General features: G+C 42.9%; 2 protein-coding genes across 2 annotated transcripts; both read left to right on the forward strand.

The window, feature by feature from the left end:
* Positions 1-266: 266 nt before the first annotated feature.
* Positions 267-10,323, forward strand: LOC128402913 (thrombin inhibitor hemalin-like). The gene is made up of 7 exons (XM_053367358.1): positions 267-645; positions 2,468-2,647; positions 3,954-4,004; positions 5,951-6,127; positions 7,613-7,651; positions 8,697-8,876; positions 10,128-10,323. Exons 1-7 carry the CDS (start codon positions 555-557, stop codon positions 10,130-10,132), a joined length of 723 nt encoding a protein of 240 aa, XP_053223333.1. The 5' UTR covers positions 267-554; the 3' UTR covers positions 10,133-10,323.
* Positions 10,324-14,500: 4,177 nt separating this feature from the next.
* Positions 14,501-21,117, forward strand: LOC128402915 (tissue factor pathway inhibitor-like). Its single transcript, XM_053367360.1, has 4 exons — positions 14,501-14,887; positions 16,171-16,209; positions 17,968-18,147; positions 20,996-21,117. Exons 1-4 carry the CDS (start codon positions 14,674-14,676, stop codon positions 21,007-21,009), a joined length of 447 nt encoding a protein of 148 aa, XP_053223335.1. The 5' UTR covers positions 14,501-14,673; the 3' UTR covers positions 21,010-21,117.
* Positions 21,118-21,381: the final 264 nt, after the last annotated feature.

Raw genomic sequence — 21,381 nt, forward strand, 5'->3', positions numbered from 1 at the left:
CTGATACCTGTCCAAAATCCTGGATCTTTTCCAACACCTTTGGTAGAGAATTTTTTGTGTCCTCTACCATAATCACAAGGTCATCTGCGAATGCTTTTAGTTTATATGCTTTATTTCCTACCATTATTCCTCTATTAGTTTCATCTGATCTGCTCTTTCTTGCCAGGGCCTCCCTGAAGCTTCTAACAGCCACAAGTCACAAGAGCCTATTAACCAACAAACCCCTATTGTTTGTCATCAGGTGCCAGGCTGTACAAATACTTAGAGAAGGAGGAGGCAGCAAAGTAGGCTTGAATCACCATCTTATGGGGACGGAAATATTTCTGGCCATGCCAAGGTTATGCTGATTGACTTGATTATTCCACTGTGTTCCTAGTTCAGAACAGTTCTTATTCAAGAACAAGAAGTTACCTTGATCTTAGCAGAGTCGCTTCAGAGTGTCCCTACCTGCCAAAAAATTGTTTTTGATTGCCATCTAAATGAACACCTTTCTCTATTGAACACCATATAAAGAGGTTCCTCTTGGCACTGAGCGTCCACATCTAACAGCCGCTATGCAGTGCAGTGACACTGCACTCCTTTTCCTCATCATGGTATTATTTGCACCTTGGTCTAAGTTGCAGGGTTTCTTTGCCTATACAAAAGGTAAGCTTTCCATTGTTCTGGCTCATGTAGACAGCTAGTTTGCAGGCCCCCAGCCTCTCTGCAGGTGAGGCATCCATTGCAGAATGGATGGGATATGGAGGCATGGACAGAGTAGTGTGCTGGTGTCATAGGGACAACAATTCTCTGGCATGTGTATAGCCTGCCTGTATACTTCTCTCTCTGGCCCCTCCACTTGGGGTGTTCCCTATACTGGATACATTCCTTTGGGACTTGCAGAAGTACTTGCACCCTAACTAGTGATACCATCACCACTCACAATTTGCTTGCTGTGCTGCAAACTCAGGTGCTTCAAATTCAAGTTACCTGCCTGTTATTAAAAGATTCTGAAGTATCTTTTTGTTAATATGAGGTGGTCCAAGGGATTTAAAACTGCTGCTTCTTTATTCTCTGTAATTTTCTTCAAGGTAAGAGATCTAGAGGCCTAGAGCCACAGTTCGTTTTGCACACCTTTCACAACAGAGCCAGAAGCATCTCTGTGATGTGCTCACATTAAGTTATTTCCAGGGTTTGTATGCTAACAACAACAACCACACAAATCATGCCATGGGAGCAGCTATATTTCTCTCCCATACAGCTCCTGAAACAATGTTATGTACCACATACATCACTAATTCCAGCGATGTCTCTAGCTGTATTTTGAAAGCATGTGTTGTGACGTGGGGTTTGTGATTTCAGCTCTCTTGACATATTATGCTGGAGACAGTTCTGTAGTAACACTTCTTTATTAAAGCAAACAAGACTGAGAACTGAGGAGGGGAGAGCTACATTTATAGGGACAGGGAACTAGCTAGAAAGGATACATTTTGGAGGGAACAATATCAGGCAATCACAGTCCTGCCTTTTGGAGGAAACCAATAAGACAGAGGATCCAAATACAGCAGCTTAAATGAACCAATAGTAGCTGTACCCTCTGGAACCAAAAGGCAGTTACTTTACCCTAATGCAAATACAGACAATAATAATACAGATATAAAATCCTTTGACTCAATACACAACAGCATGCATCAGGAGTCATGCCTCCTAACTTCTCAAAGACACCTTTAGATTTCAGGAAGTTACATAAATAAAGAGAGTTTGATTAAATCACCTTTGGAAAGCCTCTCGCTAGAGCCATTACCTAAGAATTCCTGGCTTCCATCTTGCAGACATCTCAGGGGTGTAGAATATAAATGAACTCAAAATCAATCTCAGATTGAATTGCAGTACTAGTAAACTTGGTTGGATCAAAATGAAGTTGGCTCATTATACATGTGGACATTATCAGTGTATGGCATTCAGCTTATGAACGAACTAACTGCAAGTTTTGGAAGCAGCACAACCCATCATCCATTCCACAGGAGCGAGGGAGTAGGAGCCCCTACCTCATCCCTCCACTAATACCTCCACATTTTTTGTTCTTGATGATGCACCAAGCAAAACTAATTTTTAAATTAGAGCAGCTGGAAGTGAAGGAGAGACCAGTGGGGGGGGGGATAGGGAAGGTTGTGTAGCAGCTTCACAGTCATCATGAACCCACAGACTTCATCAGATTTAGCACATTGGTATGTTATAGTCATCTTAAGGACTGTGGGAGAGATCACAACTGGACTATTTACAATGGGGCAAAATTAGGCTTCCAGTTGGCTCTTTGGCAGATATGATCATTGGGTCCCATTCTGGAGGTTCCATCTGTAGCTACTAGGCAGAGATAGTATTAGATGTTTGATTTACAAATGTAACAACTTTGTTTTCTTCTGTGTTTCAAAAGATGAAATGAAATGAGATGCAATATATGATATCTTCCCATCTCTCCCCCACCCAGAATCTATGCCTAGAAAATGTAGACTCCCTCCAAGACCTGGACGGTGCAAATTAGATCTTGAAAATTATTACTACGATTTTAAGGACAGCATGTGCAAGACGTTCATTTACGGTGGCTGCGGAGGCAACAGAAATAACTTTGCAAATCTCTTTGATTGCATTTACGAGTGTGAAAGGTTTGGTAAGGGCAAATATTTCCCACCCCCCTCTATTTTCCTAAGCCTTTTAAATTCCCAAATGTTTGAAGTGAAAATCTGTTTCAAATATCTTCTTGTTTGAGAATCACTTATACTGATTGTGATTTAAATAGTAAAGAAAAGAAGAAGGGACACATGCAATATAATCTAAGCAAGGAGGACGCAGTGATCCTGAGCAAACTTGCTGCAGACAAGAATATAATTATAACACCAGCAGATAAAGGTGGAGCTATTGTCTTAATGAAGAAGATTGATTACATTAAAGAAGCAGAGAAACAACTGAATAATTCTAATTTCTACTCGCCCTTATCTGGTGATCCCACCATATCGGTGAAGAACAAACTTCAGACAATTTTAAATGAAGCTGTATCTTTGGGCTATGTAGACATACCGCTGGCAGAATTTGTATGTCCTGAACATACCAGAATACCAATACTTTACACCCTTCCAAAAATACGTATAAATAGGTTACCACCGCCTGGAAGACCTATCGTCTTAGTTTCAGGTTTCCTTTTGGAAAATTGTTCACATTTTATTGATTCTTTTTTACATCCCTTTACTAAAGAAACTTCGTCCTGTATTCAGGATACTAAACACATTATAACCCTTATTGAGAACATGACTGTTACCCAACATAGTATTGTGGCTATGTGGGCTGTCTCTTCCCTATATACCAATGTTCCTTTAGATGTTGTTAAGTCACAGATTCAGGAACTATTGATTGATCACAACCAAACTTCTCCCCCAGTTCATTTTTTTGATAGAAATGGTAGATTTTATTTAATTTAATAATTTAAATAAACTGGACTTTAATCTCTCAGTATGTGTTCCGCTCATAGGGTAAATTGCCTATGGACTTGCATATTGTGATATGATATGTTGAATTGTTTTTTGAAATAGAAGTTATATTGTTACTTACAGCCTGTTATGTCGTGTGTGTTGTTACAAGGTTGCTAACCAGGACGAAACAGTTTGAGCATATTACACCAATCCTTTGATCCGTAACCTACTGGAAAGCCTTACTTTATTTTTTGGCTATGTCAAGATGAGGCTGATTTCTTCTAAGGCTCCAATAAGGCTCAGTTAAAATAGCCTGAAGTTTATTCAAGAAAAGAATGGTAACTTAGATTAAGAACGGCTCCTGAGTGTCTAGCTAATTGCTAAGTTGCTGAAATACCCCCTTTTGTTTTCCTATAGAACTCTAATATAAAAGTGGTTTTGACAGTACTGGACACTCATTCACATCAAACATACCATACTGTAACAATCTTCCCCTTGTCCTTTTTGTAGAACTCCTTGTATCCTGGTCAAGTATGGGAATTGATATGAAGTGGAGACAAGGTAAGAGTTCTATTCTTGTCTACTCTGTGTTCCTCAGTGAGGTGCATGATTAGTGCAGGGAGAATGCCTGCAAATATGAGAGGTAAGACAGTCGCAACAGGCAGGCCTGTGCTATAACTTAAGCACCAAGATAATGGGCAGGGACCCCCTCAGCTTGCCACTCAGTTCTGTGAGGCTTGGGGGGTTGGCCTTGGTTCACACAGCAAGGATCTTGGTGTTCAACACTGGAAGTTGTGTGGCTCAACAAAAGGGAACTAAGCTGAATACTGCTTCTAGTTCATAGTCAAGTTAGGTTGGCCTTCACTGCAATGGGGAGGTTGCACACTGACCCCCACTTTAAAAAGTGCCCAACACAGTTAGAATAATGATTGCAGATAACCTTTTTTTGTTAAGTTTAAATAATATCCTATTCTCCAAATCTGTACTGTTTGGAACGGGGTAGAGGGTGTGCGTGTGTAGGGAACTCCTTAGTCCTGAATGGGGTAACTGTGCCCCTGAAGGACCAGGTGTGCAGCCTGGGAGTCATTTTAGACTCACAGCTGTCCATGGAGGCACAGGTGAATTCTGCATCCAAGGCGACTGTCTGCCAGCTCCATCTGGTATGCTGGCTGAGACCCTACCTGCGTGCGCACTGTGTCACTGGAGTGGTACATGCTCTGGTTATCTCCCACTTAGACTACTGCAATGCACTCTTTGTGGGGCAACCTTTGAAAGTGACTTGGAAACTACAAGTAATCCAGAATGAGGCAACTAGACTGGTGACTGGGAGCGGCCTCCAGGACTATATAACACCAGTCCTGAAAGACCTACATTGGCTCTCGCTATGTTTCCGAGCACAATTCAAAGTGTTGGTGCTGACCTTTAAAGCCCTAAACTGCCTTGGACCCTGTATACCTGAAGGAGCATCTCCACCCCCATTGTTCAGCCCAGACACTGAGGTCCAGTGCCGAGGACCTTCTGGTGGTTCCCTCATTGCAAGAAGTGAAGTTGCAGGAAACAAGAGTGCATAGTTGTGCCTACTGCATTGTGATGAAGGAAACATATCATGTTTACTTTGCTCCCTCATTGCATCCTCATGCAGCTGGCCAGTGGATCTTTTTCATGTGGTGAGGAAATTGTTGACATTTGATGATGGGAACAGAATGTTGGAACCATCAAAGGCTTTCAATGACAAGTTTGCCAGGTGCTTTTTGGATAGAAACATCCCTCTTCTTCCAGGCCTTTGCCTAATTAAAAAAATCTATAGCCTTTTAAACTACGTGGTGGTATTGTTTTTGTCTGTTACTATGGTACATATTTTTGTGTTTTTATATTGTAAACTGCCCTGTGATTCTCAGATAAAGGGCAGTAGGGAATAATAATAATGATGATAATGATGATAATAATAATAATAATAATTTCAGTCTCATTTGCTATGCTACCATTATTATGGAGCAGGTAAGGTGTCTGACACAACATATGGGATTTGTATTAGTTGATGAGGCCTTAGGATCTGGACAAGGTGCTTGCAGTGGCTTAGCCCACAACATGCCCCCCCCAAATTAAAAGAAATAATTAACGTGTCTTTACATGGGAGTGGTGCTTCAGTGTGAGGTGACAGGAAGAGAGATTTTTTAGCAGGGTATTCTGAGAAGAAGGGAGAAGAGAGACTGGGATCCATCTTGGGCAGGCTGGCTGAAGGCTGGCTGCACTGCTGTGGGGGACAAGCCCCTCTTGAAATGACCATGCTGTAACTCCCTCCATGCAGACTGTAGGTGTAAAGAGTTGAATAAACCATATTTCTTAAAGCTACAACAGTCTCTGTCGTGTCTCAATTCTACAAAGGAACACAAACCCTGTAAGCCCCCGGAGTCTTGCAGAAAGCGGGGGTGGCACCCAACATTTTAAACAATATGTTGCAGAATAAGAGATTATATGAGCTTTCCACCCCTCCTTTCCCCCTCCAGACCCACCTCAGAAATGCAAAAAGAGGAAACGTGTAGGAAGATGCAGAGAGAAAATTACGCGTTATTATTATGATGTCAGGAACAAGAGATGTATGCCATTTGTTTATCGTGGCTGCGGAGGCAATGAGAACAATTTTGAGTCTTACTGGGAGTGTTCTGAGATGTGCGAACCATTGGGTAAGTAGAAATAAGTTTTTATGGTAATTTCAGGCAACCAAAACAACTTGCACCTTTCTTTTAACATTATCCACTCATTAAGGGTATTTTAGCTCCAGTACCTGAAATCTTGCCTGAAATATACTAGGAGTCCTGTAGTGATTTCATGCTCTTTATTGTAGCTTGCAAAACAGTGATTGAATTGCCCCCCAAACCTCAGGCTTTTATATACATTATTTACACAATGAGTCCCCTCTGATTGGCTGAGTCTGCTTCCCTCCTGGAGCCTGATTGGTCTTTTCCTGCAGGCCAATCAGTTGTTACATTCTACAATCCTAATAGGCTGATTAACTTCCTCCTGGAGCCTGATTGGTCTTTTCCTGCAAGCCAATCACTTGTTGCATTCTAGGATCCTACTTGCCTGTTGTTCTAGGATCCAAGCTTAGTACATAACATTCCCCTTTAAACATGAGAGGGGTAATGAGAGTGTAGGAATACTGCTGGGGAAGGGGTTCTCCTGCTGCTGCTTTTTAAAAAGTCAAAAGAAATTCAACCTTTGATGCTAGAGTCGGAAATGTACACAGCTGTCAAAGGGGTGGTGGTGGTGGAAAGAGTCCAGAAAATGTCCTGCATGGTTGGTAGGTTTCTGGTGTTTACAGCCCTCTCCTATTAGGATTACATGAGTTAACACAACCTCTGAATAAGGAACACTTTTAAAGGGGAGAACATCAGGCATGGTGCCAGGCAAGTATTCCTTGGGACAGCATGCCATAGTTGGGTGGGAGCATTACTGTATCCAATCTGATTGCCTTCCACCTAATCTCTGATGGCGTATGGAGAAGGAAAGATATTAATTTATAGGCTGATTCGTGCAAAAAGACAAGGCAGTCCTTGGGTCTTAAGCTGAGCTCCAGTAAGTCCTTAGCTGCAAGTGACCATTCTGTTCTTGAATAAGCATTGGGCAGCTAAGAACAGCTCCGACAAAAGAATGGCAAATGAAATTAATGGGACTATGCAGAATTAGATAAATTAACAAGAAGGATTCGAAACCTGCAGGATCAGAGATTCTTAGAGGACTGGAGTAAATATTTGAACTATTTGAAAAGCAATTGTAATAAACAGATTACTCTAGTATGACTGCAAGAAGTTCTGCAAGGAGGATTTCGTGAAATATTGCAAGAAAGACTTTGAAAAGAATTATAAGTTAAGGACAATTAAAAGTAATAGAGAATTTAAGAAATGCGGAACAAGTGATAAAGAACGGAAAGTCTTCAGAGGTTGTTGGCGGAAGTCTAAAATATTGTATAAGATAAGAAGTTATATTAAATGATTGTTGGAACTGATATGCTAAAAAATCAATTAAAAAAAAAGCAGCTCCTGGTCCTAACCTACCACCACTAGCACGCAGGCCATGTAAGGTCGCCATGAGGGGTTGAAACTTTCAGGTAGAAAAAGGTTTCTCACCCCTGCCATATAGTAACATTGTGCTCCTTGTCCTTATAACAGGAAGACCTCAAGATTCTAGAAACCCTGAAGTGAATCCAGGTAAGGATTGAGTCTAAGTAAGAGCCTCATGGCATTTCACTTTTGACCCTCATATGCACTGTACCTTGTGCTGGCTTTTTTCAGTATTGCAGTCTCCTTTTTCAAGTCCTTTTCTAATGTTTCTAAATCACTTGGGACTTTCCACCTTGTTCCCAGGATAGTAAGGCTTGTGTCCTCACAAGACGCAGTAGCATCTGCCCATAAGCACCAAGTCTACCACCATTAGACCCACTGGGCTAAGCAGGAGCTACCGCAGCCTAGCAGAAATCAGGAGTTCGAGCAATTATTGTAGGGATGACAGAGGAGGAGAGTAGCATTCCAGCCTCAGCTGTGCTCCTCTACTCAACTGTCCATCCAATGGCAGTAGACGTGGTACCATGCTAAATCTGCCATATGGAACTACATAAATCATAGTCGCACCTAGCTAGTTTCAGCCAGCCTCCTTTGGTTGTCAGGGAACTGCCATCTGAGGAGCAGGAGGTGAAAGGGCTCACAGAGGGTGAGAGAGACCATTCAGCTGAGGAGGGAACCAGCAGGGGGAGAAGTGGAGTTCCAAGGGAAAGTGAGTCGGAGGGAGGGCTCAGAGACACTTCCAGCGAAAATAGTGGGGAGGTTTCAGGACCTCCCATAGGGACACCTACTCCTCGCCGGAAACTGTCACGCCGAGAGTCCAGAAGACGCGTTTCCGTTAAGGAGCTTTTATGCTGGAAGAAGTTCCGTAAACGCCCACTGTCCGATTCTACGAGCGACTGATGGAGCCATGCTTAAGGAGCTCCGTCACAGACAGAGGTTTGTGGACTTAGCCAAACTCTGAGGGACTAGGATTTTACGCACAAGCAGCTCACCATCCCATCACATTGGTATATGATTTTACCCCTCCATCAGTATGACTGCTGGATCTCAAGGCAGAGGTGTCATTATTGTCACTGAGATCATCTTAAGAGTGGCGATCACAAACATGACCCCTTCAGACTTGGTTTTCCTTTGTTGTTCAAACAATGAAATAATAGGTGTCTTTGTCCTTCTCTCCCTTCTGAAATTCCAGACGCTTTGCTTCCCACATGCCAACAGCCATTAGACACAGGGCCATGCCATGAAAACTTTCCTCGCTTTTACTATGATGCCAAAACCAAGAAGTGTATACCTTTCCAATTTGGTGGCTGCAGTGGCAATAGAAACAACTTTATGAATGAAGCAGAATGCCGTCGGGAGTGTGGAGGCCCTGGTAAGCATACAGAATTTTTACAACTTTTCCAGAGAACCTAAGGAACCTCTTGACATGGTTTATGCAGTGATCTTGTTCCAACTGCAGTAGTACAATAAATATACTTACTTCATGGGAGAGGGGGAAGCCTTGTTGCTGGTGATAGTCTTTGACTTATGGGTTGAGGTAGAAGCAGGTGCACTCTGATGCTGGAGAAGACAGAAGTGGAGAATGGAATGTGGAGAGCCTTTTTAAAACAAACAAACAATACCTTGCACCCCCCAAAATGGCATACGGTTACTGGAGAGGTGGTATCTTTGCTGCAAACTACCTTTTCACCTGAGGTCTAGATAAACACTGTTATCCTTTGTCTTGTATGGCGAAGGAACCCACAGCTTCTGCAGAATTAAAAGGTGGAAAACAGTGGCATGAGGGGAAATTTTTCATAGGGTAACAGTTAGGGCCAAAGGCTCCAGATTGCAAAGGCGATGGGGAGGGTGACATTCCGTGCGTGATGTTGCGACATCGCATGTGTGAACACCGTACCTCCAGAAGCTGAGCAGAAGCTTCCTGGGCTTTGGGAAGGAAGTGACAGGCCGCTGACAGGAAGCTGGAGCCCTTCTGCCTCCTTCCCAAAGCTGGGCAGGCTTTGGGACAGTGGCAAGAGGGCCCTTGGACCTGTCAGAGCACTGTGCCTTCCACTCCAAGCTGGGCAGAAGCTTCCTGCATAGCACACGGACTGTGTGTGTGGTTTGGGTTATATCAGTGATGTTGTTGTAGATACAGTGGATGTGAGCTTCTGTCCTCCACCAGGTATGGGGACTTTCTGCCAGTCGCAGCTGGATGAGTTTCAATGCAATAGTTTTTAGGCCAATGTAGCTGATAAACCAGAGCACGCCATAGGCACGAAGAGTCGAACACGACTAAACAACAACAACGAAGCTAATAAACAAGGCAGATCTCTATAGTTTGGATTGTTCTATAAGCTGGTGGCCATCATCAGCCCCTGGGGTAGTGAATTCCATAGATTAACTGTATAAAGAGGTCCTTCCTCTTGTCTGTTCCTGAATCTCCCACCATTCAGCCCCATTGGTTTTTCTAGTTTTGTGAAAGCAAGAAACCGTTCTCTCTGCCTAGTTTCACCACACTTTACATTATTTTATCAACTTGGATCATGAGCTTCCTGCCTAAAGCCCTCAAAGAAACATTTCCTCGTAGTGGCATCTCTCACCTTTAAATTTGATTGTCCCTACATTTTGCTTCTTCCTTCAGGTTAACATTGAATCCTTGTGCAGAACTGTATTCAGACTCATTAACATATCATTTGCTCCTGTGGAATAAAGGCACCAGAGGAAGCCAGGAAGCCTTTTCCCCCACAGCTTCTTCTAAAGATGGATGCCATTTATCCTGCTGTATCAGTCTGCTGGAATGTCTTTCTTGCTTGCCAATAAATTCACCTGTTCTTCCAGATCCTGTGGGCTCTATTTGTTGGGCATTATTACTACTACCACTACTGTTACTGCTATTATTATTGATGTCTTCATTTTAGAAAGTCCATGCACCCCTGGGGCAAAAGTGGGGAGAATGAGGGAGAGCCTTTTATAGTAGGACAGCAACTCCCAAGCAGAAAGGGCATTTTCTCCAGTTCTGAATATTCAGTCTCCAGAGCTTTCAGAATCTACCCTGGTACCAGTTTAAGGGCGTTGGCAGAAACCACGCCAACAAATTAGCCTTCTAAAAAGTAGGTGGGTTTCATCCTTTCAATGATTAGACTTTTTAAACTGAATAAAAATGAATGATTAATTAACATTAATTAAAAAAGGAGACTTTGGCAGCATGAAATGCTAGCTATCAGCAGGCATCATCTTAGAAGAAGCAAGCCTCCTTTCACTCTTTCATAGGATGGATTGCATCTTTGACGAAGGTGCCTCCTATGCCATATGCATGGAATATCGTTTTTAAAGGTACGAGTTTCTTCTTCTAAACTTTAATGTCAGTCATATGCTAATAGATAGATAGATGATAGATAGATAGATAGATAGATAGATAGATAGATAGATGATAGATATTCTATGCCTAACCCAAAATCACAGGGCAGATCTACACACAGGGGAAAACCCGCTATAAATAAGTCAGAAATTAAATGGTTATAACAACAACAACAACAACAAACGCTATGGAAAATCACAAAGAATTTTATTTTTTGCTCTCCAGTGCCATCTGGTGTTACATGTTTATAGTACATTCAAAATGCTGGTGACCCAGACCATGGCAGTTTTTCTAGCCACTGCAGTAAAGAGGCTTTGTTGGATGCCCACAACTTCTGCTGTTTCAGTGTTATGAAAAAGGGAGAAAACTTTTCTCAGTCCATCTTCTTCTCTGTGTCAAGCATAATTTTATACACCTCTATCATGTCGCCTCTTGCATTGTCTATAAACTGAAACAAAAACACTTAAACAAAAATATATATTAGGGCAGCAGGGCAAAGAAAACATAACAAAAAACCAGGAAAAAACCCCGAAACAAAACATCCCTCAAACACAGACAGGGAAGGTGCCGGGCAAAAGTTAAGTGCCCTTTCTTACAAGCTGCTGACCTCCAAATGTTGTTGGACTACAACTCCCACTGGTCAGGGGAGATGGAAGCTGCACTTCAAAATGTGTGCTAGGCTGGGGTAGGCCGTATTAGTTCAATAGGTTCACCCAGATACAGACTTGTGATGGGGAAATTCATCATAATCGAAATCATTATTGTGTCATGAATTGCAAGCTATTCTGGGAAATACAGCTTGTCATTGGAAAAAGCTTCTTATTTTTAACTGGGACTGTTTCACACAGTGTAATTGCCCTAATCTGTGGAACAATTCCAAAACCGTAGCAAGTGCTGGTGGAAGGTGTGGAATGAGTATGACTTTTGCTTACCCACACGCTCTTAGAAGCAAGCAGAATCCAAGATCCTGCCACAGAGTACGCAGAGAGTTAACAAGAGAGGTTCAAACCTGTAGAAACTGGTCCTGTTTTGCCAGCCACTCCTCTTGAGATACAGCCTGAGAGATCTCCCAGTACCCCAATAATAGCCACTGGGGTTGGATTGTGCTTTGCTGTGGATAAACCCATTGTACTCTGTTCCTTTTCCCACCCACATCCCTTCCTTAAGTACAAGATGGTTCCAGAAAAGCTCACCTGGCTAGTTTTCTTGTGTTGAGTACAGGACATTTGTGAGGTTTTTGAAGCAGCTGATCACACAGCCCAGGGGCTGACTATGTTACATATGTTTTTGTCTTTCTCGGTAGTGTCGTTAATTATTTGTGGATTTCCTAGTCCATGTTTCATTTGTATACCAGGCAGGGCATATTATTTTATTTTTTGAACATAAATACAAATCCCTTTTCTCGCCAGTCTGCCCTTCCTGGGGACCCCGAAAAATCTTTTTTCACTGTGGCCTTTTTTCGCAGTGGCCCTGGGAACAACCAGGAGTGCATACTGAGGATCCCAATGGTTTATTTGCAGGGGTGACCTCACCCATACGCCTCAACTGTCCTGTTTTAATCTTGGAATCACAGAAGACAATCTTGGCTTCTGATTGGATCATGGAATGCCTTGGAATGAGTCCTCAAGACAGAATGCTGGACCAAAAGACGCTCAGCCTGGCACGAGTCAGCTGGGTGGCACTAGAGCGCTGAAATGAAAGCCACAAGTCTTGCAATCTCATGTGTGTGAGAAAGCTCAGCCAAAAAAGAAGCGCCCTGATTTGGGTCCCAAGAATGCTGGAGAGTATGACTTTCACTGTTGTCTGTCATCAGGTATCAGTCTGTACAGATGCCTAGAGAAGGAGGGGGCAGCAGAGTGGGTTTGTATCACCATCTACAGAACTCTTTCTGGCTTTGCCAAGGTTATTTCTGCTTGACCTGATAGTTCCTCCATGTGCCTATTTCAGAACAGTCCTCATTCAAGAACAGGACGTTTCCTTGATCGAAGCAGAGGTGCTTCAGAGTGTCCCTACCTATTAGAAAATTGTATTTAATGCTCAAATGATTATCCCCCTCCACATCACTATTGAATACTATATAAAGTGGCTCCTCTCAGCACTGAGCATTCACATCCAGCAGCCACCATGAAGTGCAATAACACGGCATTCCTGGTCCTCATCATGGGAGTATTGGCACCTTGCGCTAAGGCACAGTATTTCTTTCCCCGTTCAGAAGGTAAGAATTCTGGTCCTTAAATGCATTAAGTGTGCAGTATGCCAGGCCTCTCTGTAAGGACCCATTTATGTATTTTTACTATACTATTGCAAACAATGACTCCCTCCACACCAGATATAAAAAGCACATGGATCCAGTTTTCTTATGAAACCACCATGGGACTCTTTGTAGGGTCTCATTGTGGAGCTTGCATCTTTAGTAGAGATGATATAAGGTGTAAGGTTCACAAATGCCTTCAAATGGTATTATGTCCTGTATCTCAAAGGATGAGATGACATATATTGTACTTGTGACATTTCCTCTTGTCGTCCTTCCTCCAGAAACTATGCCTAGAAAATGCGCACTCACTCCAAAGTATGGAAAATGCAGTTCATCCCTTCCACATTTTTACTATGATGTCAAGAGCAACATGTGTAGGAAATTCATTTACAGTGGTTGCGGAGGCAATGGAAACAACTTCCAATATTATTACCAATGTGTTTTGAGGTGTCAACAGTTTGGTAAGGACAATTAATTCCCCCACCCCCTTTCCTTACACCTTTAAAACAACCAAATGTTTGAAGCGAAAATCTGTTGAAAAGTTGCCTTCTGTATTAATGTGGTTTCACACTCACATCAAATGTGTAAGATTTGTCTTCTTGCCCTTTTCACAGCACTTCTAACGTCCAGGTCAACAACAGATATACAAGGTAAGAGTTGTTATGGTTGTCTGCCGTGTGATTCAAAAATTGAGTTGGAGGTGGGTGGGTTGGGGAGCCTGTCAATATGATAGGCAAGCCAGTCAAAGACAGGACATTAGCTGCAAGATGATGAGCAGGGACTGCTTCAGCCTGCTACTTTATTCTGTGGGACTAGGGAGCAGATCTCTATATGTCGGCCATTTCCCTTCCATATTTATCCTTTTAATTGAAATTACTTCTGTTGGAGGGGTCTTCTTCAACACCTGACACTACTGCATACCACTCCAGGGTTCCTGTCATTGCCCACTTAGAAGAGATAATCTTAGCAGTTTGAATCATAGATGCAGGGCTTTGAAATAGGATTTACATCTACTATGGTAAAAGGTAAGGGGACCCCTGACCATTAGGTCCAGTCGTGGCTGACTCTGGGGTTGCGGCGCTCATCTCGCTTTATTGGCCGAGGGAGCCGGCGTACAGCTTCCGGGTCATGACTAAGCCGCTTCTGGCGAACCAGAGCAGTGCACGGAAACGCCGCTTACCTTCCCACTGGAGCGGTACCTATTTATCTACTTGCACTTTGACGTGCTTTTGAACTGCTAGGTTGGCGGGAGCACGGACCAAACAACAGGAGCTCACCCCGTCACGGGGATTCGAACCGCCGACCTTCTGATCGGCAAGTCATAGATGAGCTTATATACTGTATTGGTCCGAATATAAGCAGCACCTTTAAAAGTAGGGGGGGGAATAAAAAAGACAAAACCCGAATATAAGCCGCTGCCTATATATAGGCACTCACACCTGTTCCGTTTTACCGTATATCTTCTTTCAGCAGCGATATAGTAAAAGCCAGTTTTTGTAAGGTCATGAATTTAAGCCGCACTTTAACTTTTCACGGTCGGGAAAAAAGTGAGGCTTATATTCCGGCCAATGCGGTATGTGTGAGCTTTCCACATACTGCTTTTCTCCTCCAGACCCACCTCCGAAATGCAAACAGCCATTAATATTAGGAGACTGCAAAGCAAGTAAGCGGCGCTATTATTACGATGCTGGGAGAAAGAGATGTTTCGTGTTCATATATAGTGGATGTGGAAGCAACGGGAACAATTTTGATTCTTTCAGGGAATGCTACGAGGAGTGTGAAAAGTATGGTAAGAATGAGCACTTTTAATCTTTTTTCCCAATCAACCCGAAGAACTTGCACTTTTTGCTTAACTTTATGCATGCTCTAGTGCAAGCTTCCTCAATCTCGGCCCTACAGATGTTTTTGGCTTACAACTCCCATGATCCCTAGCTAGCAGGACCAATGGTCAAGGATGATGGAAATTGTAGTCTCAAAACATCTGGAGGGCTGAGGTTGAGGAAGCCTGCATTAGTACATAAAGCCTTAGCCCACAAATATCTAAATGGGTGGTGGCCAAACTCGGCCCTCCAGATGTCTTGGGACTACAATTCCCATCATCCCTGACCACTGGTTCTGTTAGCTCAGCATGATGGGAGTTGTAGTCTCAAAACATCTGGAGGGCCGAGTTTGAGGAAGCCTGCATTAGTACATAAAGCCTTAGCCCACAAATATCTAAATGGGTGGTGGCCAAACTCGGCCCTCCAGATGTCTTGGGACTACAATTCCCATCATCCCTGACCACTGGTTCTGTTAGCTCGGCATGATGGGAGTTGTAGTCTCAAAACATCTGGAGGGCCGAGTTTGAGGAAGCCTGCTCTAGTGGCATTGCAGCTCCACTACAGCATCATATTGCCCTATAGACATGCCGGGGGCGGGGAGAGCTTTGGTATTAAGAGGTTAGCATGTTGGGGAAATTAGTTCTCTGATTTAGAAAATCAGCAGAAATGCAGCGTTTGATGCAAGAGTGGGGAAGCTTGATGCTAGAGCAGAAAAAATGTGCTGGCTTCAAAGGGGAAAAAATTGAGTCTAGCATTAAGAAAAGTTGTTGTTTTTAATGTTATAATTTGAAAACTGACAAAAGACACCTGAACACCTGGCTGAACAAAGGGTTTTGTACTGGCATCTGAAACATATCAGACTATGTGCCAGGTACTGTATCTAATCTGATTCTGCTCCACCACTGGCACATGGAGATTAATGGGAAAGGGCAAGGCAGCCTTATGGGTCTCAAGCTGAGCTCCAGGATACTAACAGCCATTTCTTTTCACTTCTAATTTGTATATTATGTTTCTGCATCACTAAACACAAGGCAATTTACAAGCTGAAGAAACAACAAGATAGCAAAGAATGACTAAGTTACAATCAATAAAAACAATGGCAAGTTGCATTGCATAAAATACGACAAAACATACAGAGCCATGCAAAAGGATCAAATGGAGAAACAATTGGGGTGAAGAGTTAGTCTAGATTGCTCAGGAGCAATTGCAGCCTGAAAAAGGTCTCTCATGGTTCTCCTTCTCCTTATAACAGAAACACCCGAACATCTGATAAATCCCGACAAGCTTGAAGGTAAGGGCCAAGTAAAGGTAAAAGTTCCATAGCATTTTCCTTCTGACTCTCATATGCATTTTGCCTTCCACTCCTGCTGGCTTTCTTTAGTTCTGATGCAGCCTGTTCCTTAAGGCCTCCTTCACTGTGTCTTTACTTCTTAGCAGTTTTCACCAGGATCCAAGGGCTTGTTTCCTCCCAATACATCATGGGATCTGGCCAGAAGCATCCGTTGCAGCCCCTAAGCCAGTGATGGCCAAACTCGGCCCTCCAGCTGTTTGGGGACTACAATTCTCAGCTCTCAGCCTCCACGCGATTGAGGGAATCCCCGGCCGCGTCATCCCCTGGACAGCCAATCAGCTGGCTCAGGGTGTGTGGCCTGCCCAATTTAACGCAGGGGCGGCCAGGGATCTCCCTCTTTTGCCGCCTCCAATTGCTCCCATTAACCTTACTTAATTGTGTCATGTGTCTTTATTTCCACTGGGTGAGGGTAGGAACTCGCCACGCAACTTATGGATTGGGGAGGGACAAGATAATGTCCCAAGAGGACAGTTGTCTTCTGCATGTGTCATTCAGTTCTGAATTCAAAGTTCTCAGCCAAAAGTTTTCACTCTTTTCTTCTCCAAACTACATATTGGTCTCTCAGCCCAAGAAGCTTTGGACACCCCCTACTTCCATCTCTCCTCTTAGGTTCAAGGGTCTATTTATTGACAGTGGAAGAGTATCTGAAGCCGTGTATGAGTATGCAGCCTCCTTTTTTTTATTAAAGAAATGATATTTATTGAAGTTTCAGAAAAAGTTACAAAAGTAAAAAAGAGATAGAAAAAAGAAGCAAAAAATACAAAATACAGAAAAAATAAAAACAATTAAAAATAAATCCATCTTTCCATGTCTTGTCTTTCATTTACTTATTTCCCTGACCTCCTCACACCTCCCTTTTTTGTATTCCAGTTCAGTTGGTTAATTCAGCAAATCCTTTCCCTCTTTGTTTTTATCTTAATTCTTTATCTTAATATATTATAACTTTACATTTTCACCTGTTAACAATCCATTTTTACATACTCCTTTATAACATTGCTGCTAAAACCACTTAACTTCATTCCGACATCATTTTAACATTCATTAATTTTACAATGTTTCTCTAAATAGTCTTTAACTTTCTTCCAATCTTCTTCCACCGACTCTTTTCCCTGGTCTCGGATTCTGCGAGTATGCAGCCTACTGCCCCTATTGCTATTGCTATGTCCTTCTACTGATCTCCTTGCCCACCATGCTTCCTCACCTGCCATAGCAAGCAAGACTCCCCTTACTTATACCATAGAAGGTGGGCATGAAAGGGGAAAGGGGGTCCCTGAAGGAAAGAGGGTGGGATGTGAGGCACCGGCCCACTCTCCCCACTGCCTCAGAATGCATTAAGGAGAGGCAGGAAACCCAAGACTCTCATTTCACATCTTGATCTGTCTCTTTCTATGAAGCTTGGCTGCACCAAATCAAAGGCTGTTGGTACATTTTCTGTGATAGTACGCTAAATCTACCTAGAGACATCTCAGAAGGCATAACCTCATCCTGCTTAAGTCCGACTGGTCTCTTTCATCTGTGCTTTTCCCACTCTTGTCAACGTGGCTGTTGGATCCCAGGGCAGAGTTCTCCTAATTGCCACTGAGGTCATCTCAGGTGTTGCAACCACAAGCACGAAACCTTCAAATTCTGTTTTCTTCAAGAAATGAAGTAACAGATGTGAACCTTGTTTTTGTCTTTCTCTCCCCCCTGCAATATCAGACTTTCTGCGTGATTATTGTGACCAACCCCTAGACGTGGGATGCTGCAACAAGGACTTACCTCGCTTTTACTACGATTACAGTAGCAGGACCTGTAAGCCGTTCAACTACGGTGGCTGTGCTGGGAACAGGAATAACTTTGAGACAGAAAATGAATGCCTTTGGGCATGTGCAGCCGATGGTAAGGGCACAGAAATGTTTAGAACTTAGAACTTTCATTATTCTCTGAATGTTATTTATGCAATGATTGTGTTCCAACTGCATCAATTCAACATCCTCATTTCATAGGAGAGAGAGAAGCTCTGTTTCTTGGAATAGCCTTTGAGTTGTGGATTAAGGCAGCGAAAGGTGCATTCTGTTTGATGCATTTTATTGAAAAAAGGTCAAAGGATTTGGTGGTGGAGGAAGGAAAAGCAACAACAACAACCCACAAAATGGTTGGCAGTTGCAAGAAAGATGGCATCTTTTTGCTGCAAGCTACTCTTTCATCTACTGTTTCAGCTACTAGGGACGTGGGTGGCACTGTGGGTTAAACCACAAAGCCTAGGGCTTGCTGATCAGATCGGTGGTTCAAGTCTCCATGACAGGGTGAGCTCCTGTTGCTTGGTCCCTGTTCCTGCCAACCTAGCAGTTCAAAAGCACATCAAAGCGCAAGTAGATAAATAGGTACCACTCCGGTGGGAAGGTAAACGACGTTTCCGTGCACTGCTCTGGTTCGCCAGAAGCGGCTTAGTCATGCTGGCCACATGACCCGGAAGCTGTACACCGGCTCCCTCGGCCAATAAAGCGAGATGAGTGCCGCAACCCCAGAGTCGTCTGCGACTGGACCTAACGGTCAGGAGTCCCTTTACCTTTACTATTTCACCAGAAAGCTAGATGAGCACTGTTCCTCTTGGCCAATATGACAAAAGAATCTGTCTGCCCAGAATTGTAATGAATAATCAATTTTTGAAAAGTTTCTGAAAATTAGTAAAAAGGTAAAGGACCCCTGAACGGTTAACTCCAGTCAAAGGTGACTATGGGGTACGGTGCTCATCTCACTTTTCAGGCTGAGGGAGCTGGCCTTTGCCCACCGACAGCTTTCTGGGTCACGTGGCCAGCATGACTAAACCACTTCTGGTGCATGGAAGACTGTGATGAGTGCCAGAGCACATGGAAATGCCATTTAAGTTCCTGCTGCAGTAGTATCTATTTATCTCCTTGCGCTGGCATGCTTTCAAACTGCTAGGTTGGCAGAAGCTGAGACAGAGCAATGGGAGTGTACCCCATCATGTGCGCTCGAACCACCAGCTCTCCAATCAGCAAGCCCAAGAGGCTCAGTGGTTTAGACCATAGCGCCACCCATCTCCCCACAAAGATTAGTAGAATGACCTGGTGATGTGCCAAGGCATGTCACACGTTGGTAATGTACAATTCCATAGTGATCCGTGGCACTCATATCAGTACATTCCACACAAGGTCCTGTATACCTGAAGGAGATAGATAGATAGATAGATAATACTTTATTCGGCTATAAGCCCACAAGGTAAAACCAATCAATAAATAAAATAGCATTTTACATTCTAAAATATCAACTAAAATATTTCAACGCATAATCTCCTTCACGTTACATACAATCTCTAGATGTACCATATTGTGGCCTTGAATATAAAGATGGTGGATAAAGTTTACTAGATTTTTAATAGTCATACAACATTCCATGAAGTCTTTTATATGAAAGAACTGAATTCAGGAATCTGGCAACCTGTAATGTTCTATAAGAGTCAATGTCCTGGAGTAAATAGGCTAGATGTAATTCAGGTGGTTTAGTAACAGTTTCCAAGATGATTGAACTCAGAATCCTTGATCGGGGAACAATATATAAAGGACAATTAAACAAGATATGATAAAGGGATTCTATTGATTTGTTATCACATGCGCATAAAACAGAGGTTTTACCGTTAGAAAATCTATTACTCAGCACATTTGAGGGGAACACATTAAATCTGGCTCTAACAAAAGCGAATCTATGCGACGCAACCGATAAGGTAGACAGATATCGAGGTATCTGGGACATAAATGTAATGCCCTGATTTATCGGGGAACATGTACCTCCACCTGTAGTAAGATTTTGTTGCAAATCAACCTCCTCCAATCTCCAAGGAGTGTCTCTACCCTCATCGTTCAGCCCGGACACTGAGATCCAGCTCCGAGGGCCTTCTGGCGGTTCCCTCATTGCGAGAAGTGAGGTTACAGGGAACCAGACAGAGGCCTTCTCGGTAGTGGCGCCCGCCCTGTGGAACGCCCTCCCTTCAGATGTGAAGGAAATAAGTAGCTATCTTATCTTTAAAAGACATCTGAAGGCAGCCCTGTTTAGGGAAGTTTTTAATATTTAATGCTGTATTGTTTTTAACACTTGATTGGAAGCTGCCCATAGTGGCTGGGGAAGCTCAGCCAGATGGGCGGGGTATAAATAATAAATTATTATTATTATTATTATTATTATATTATTACAGTCTTGAGTGGTTATGCTAGCTAGAAATTTCAAGTAGCCGCATACATGTACCTGTAAATCTATGGCCTTAATTGAGGAGCAAATACACTTAATTGAGGTTGCGTGAACATTCAGATTTCTTCTTCTTCTTCTTCTTTGAAGTGAGGTGACCATAGGGTGGCAGTCTTTATTTTTTGACTTATGCTGTGCACATGCAATACATCATGACTCCCCACCTCCCCACCCAAAACTCCTGGGTAGTGAAGGGTGAACCCTCAGAGAGCTCTAATTTCCAAGGGCCCTTAATAAACTACAGTCCCCAGGATTCATTAGAGGAACCCTTGCGCTTTAAATATATGACGTAGCTTTAACTAATCCAAAGGCGATTTGGTGGTTCAGTTGCCACAGCATCCCTCTGTGTGTTTGTGGCTGTACCTCATTGGTTGTGAGCGTGCTCAGAGCTGTGTTGCTGAATGGCAGATCTCCTCAAAGACAAGCAGGGGAGCAAGAGAGAATATTTCCTGACCTTAAGGAATTTTTCCTTTCTTTCGTTTAGCATCTGATATCTGACCTTGCTAGAGGGAGAGCCAGCAAGCAAGCAAGCAACAGTAAGTCCTTTTCTATAATCTCATTTTGCTCCCCCACCCCCTGCCTTCAATTGGAGTAGTAGGAGGAGAAATAGTGGGTGGCTTGTGTATGTGACATCTGCCCCCTTTTCTTTTTCTTTTTTTTAAAGATATTTATTAAAATTTTCCATTGTAATACATTAAAAAAACAAAAAAGAAAAAACAAAAAAGTTTAAAAACACATAGAATTCACAATCCTTATTTTCAATAACATATTTCCCTGACTTCCCCACACCTCCCCCTCTTGTATTCCAATTCAAATTGTTGGTTCAACAAGTTCTTATCCCTAATTTTTAACCTTTTTATATTTAGTTCA

Source organism: Podarcis raffonei, chromosome 15, assembly GCF_027172205.1.
Source record: "Podarcis raffonei isolate rPodRaf1 chromosome 15, rPodRaf1.pri, whole genome shotgun sequence".
Lineage (NCBI taxonomy): Eukaryota > Metazoa > Chordata > Lepidosauria > Squamata > Lacertidae > Podarcis > Podarcis raffonei.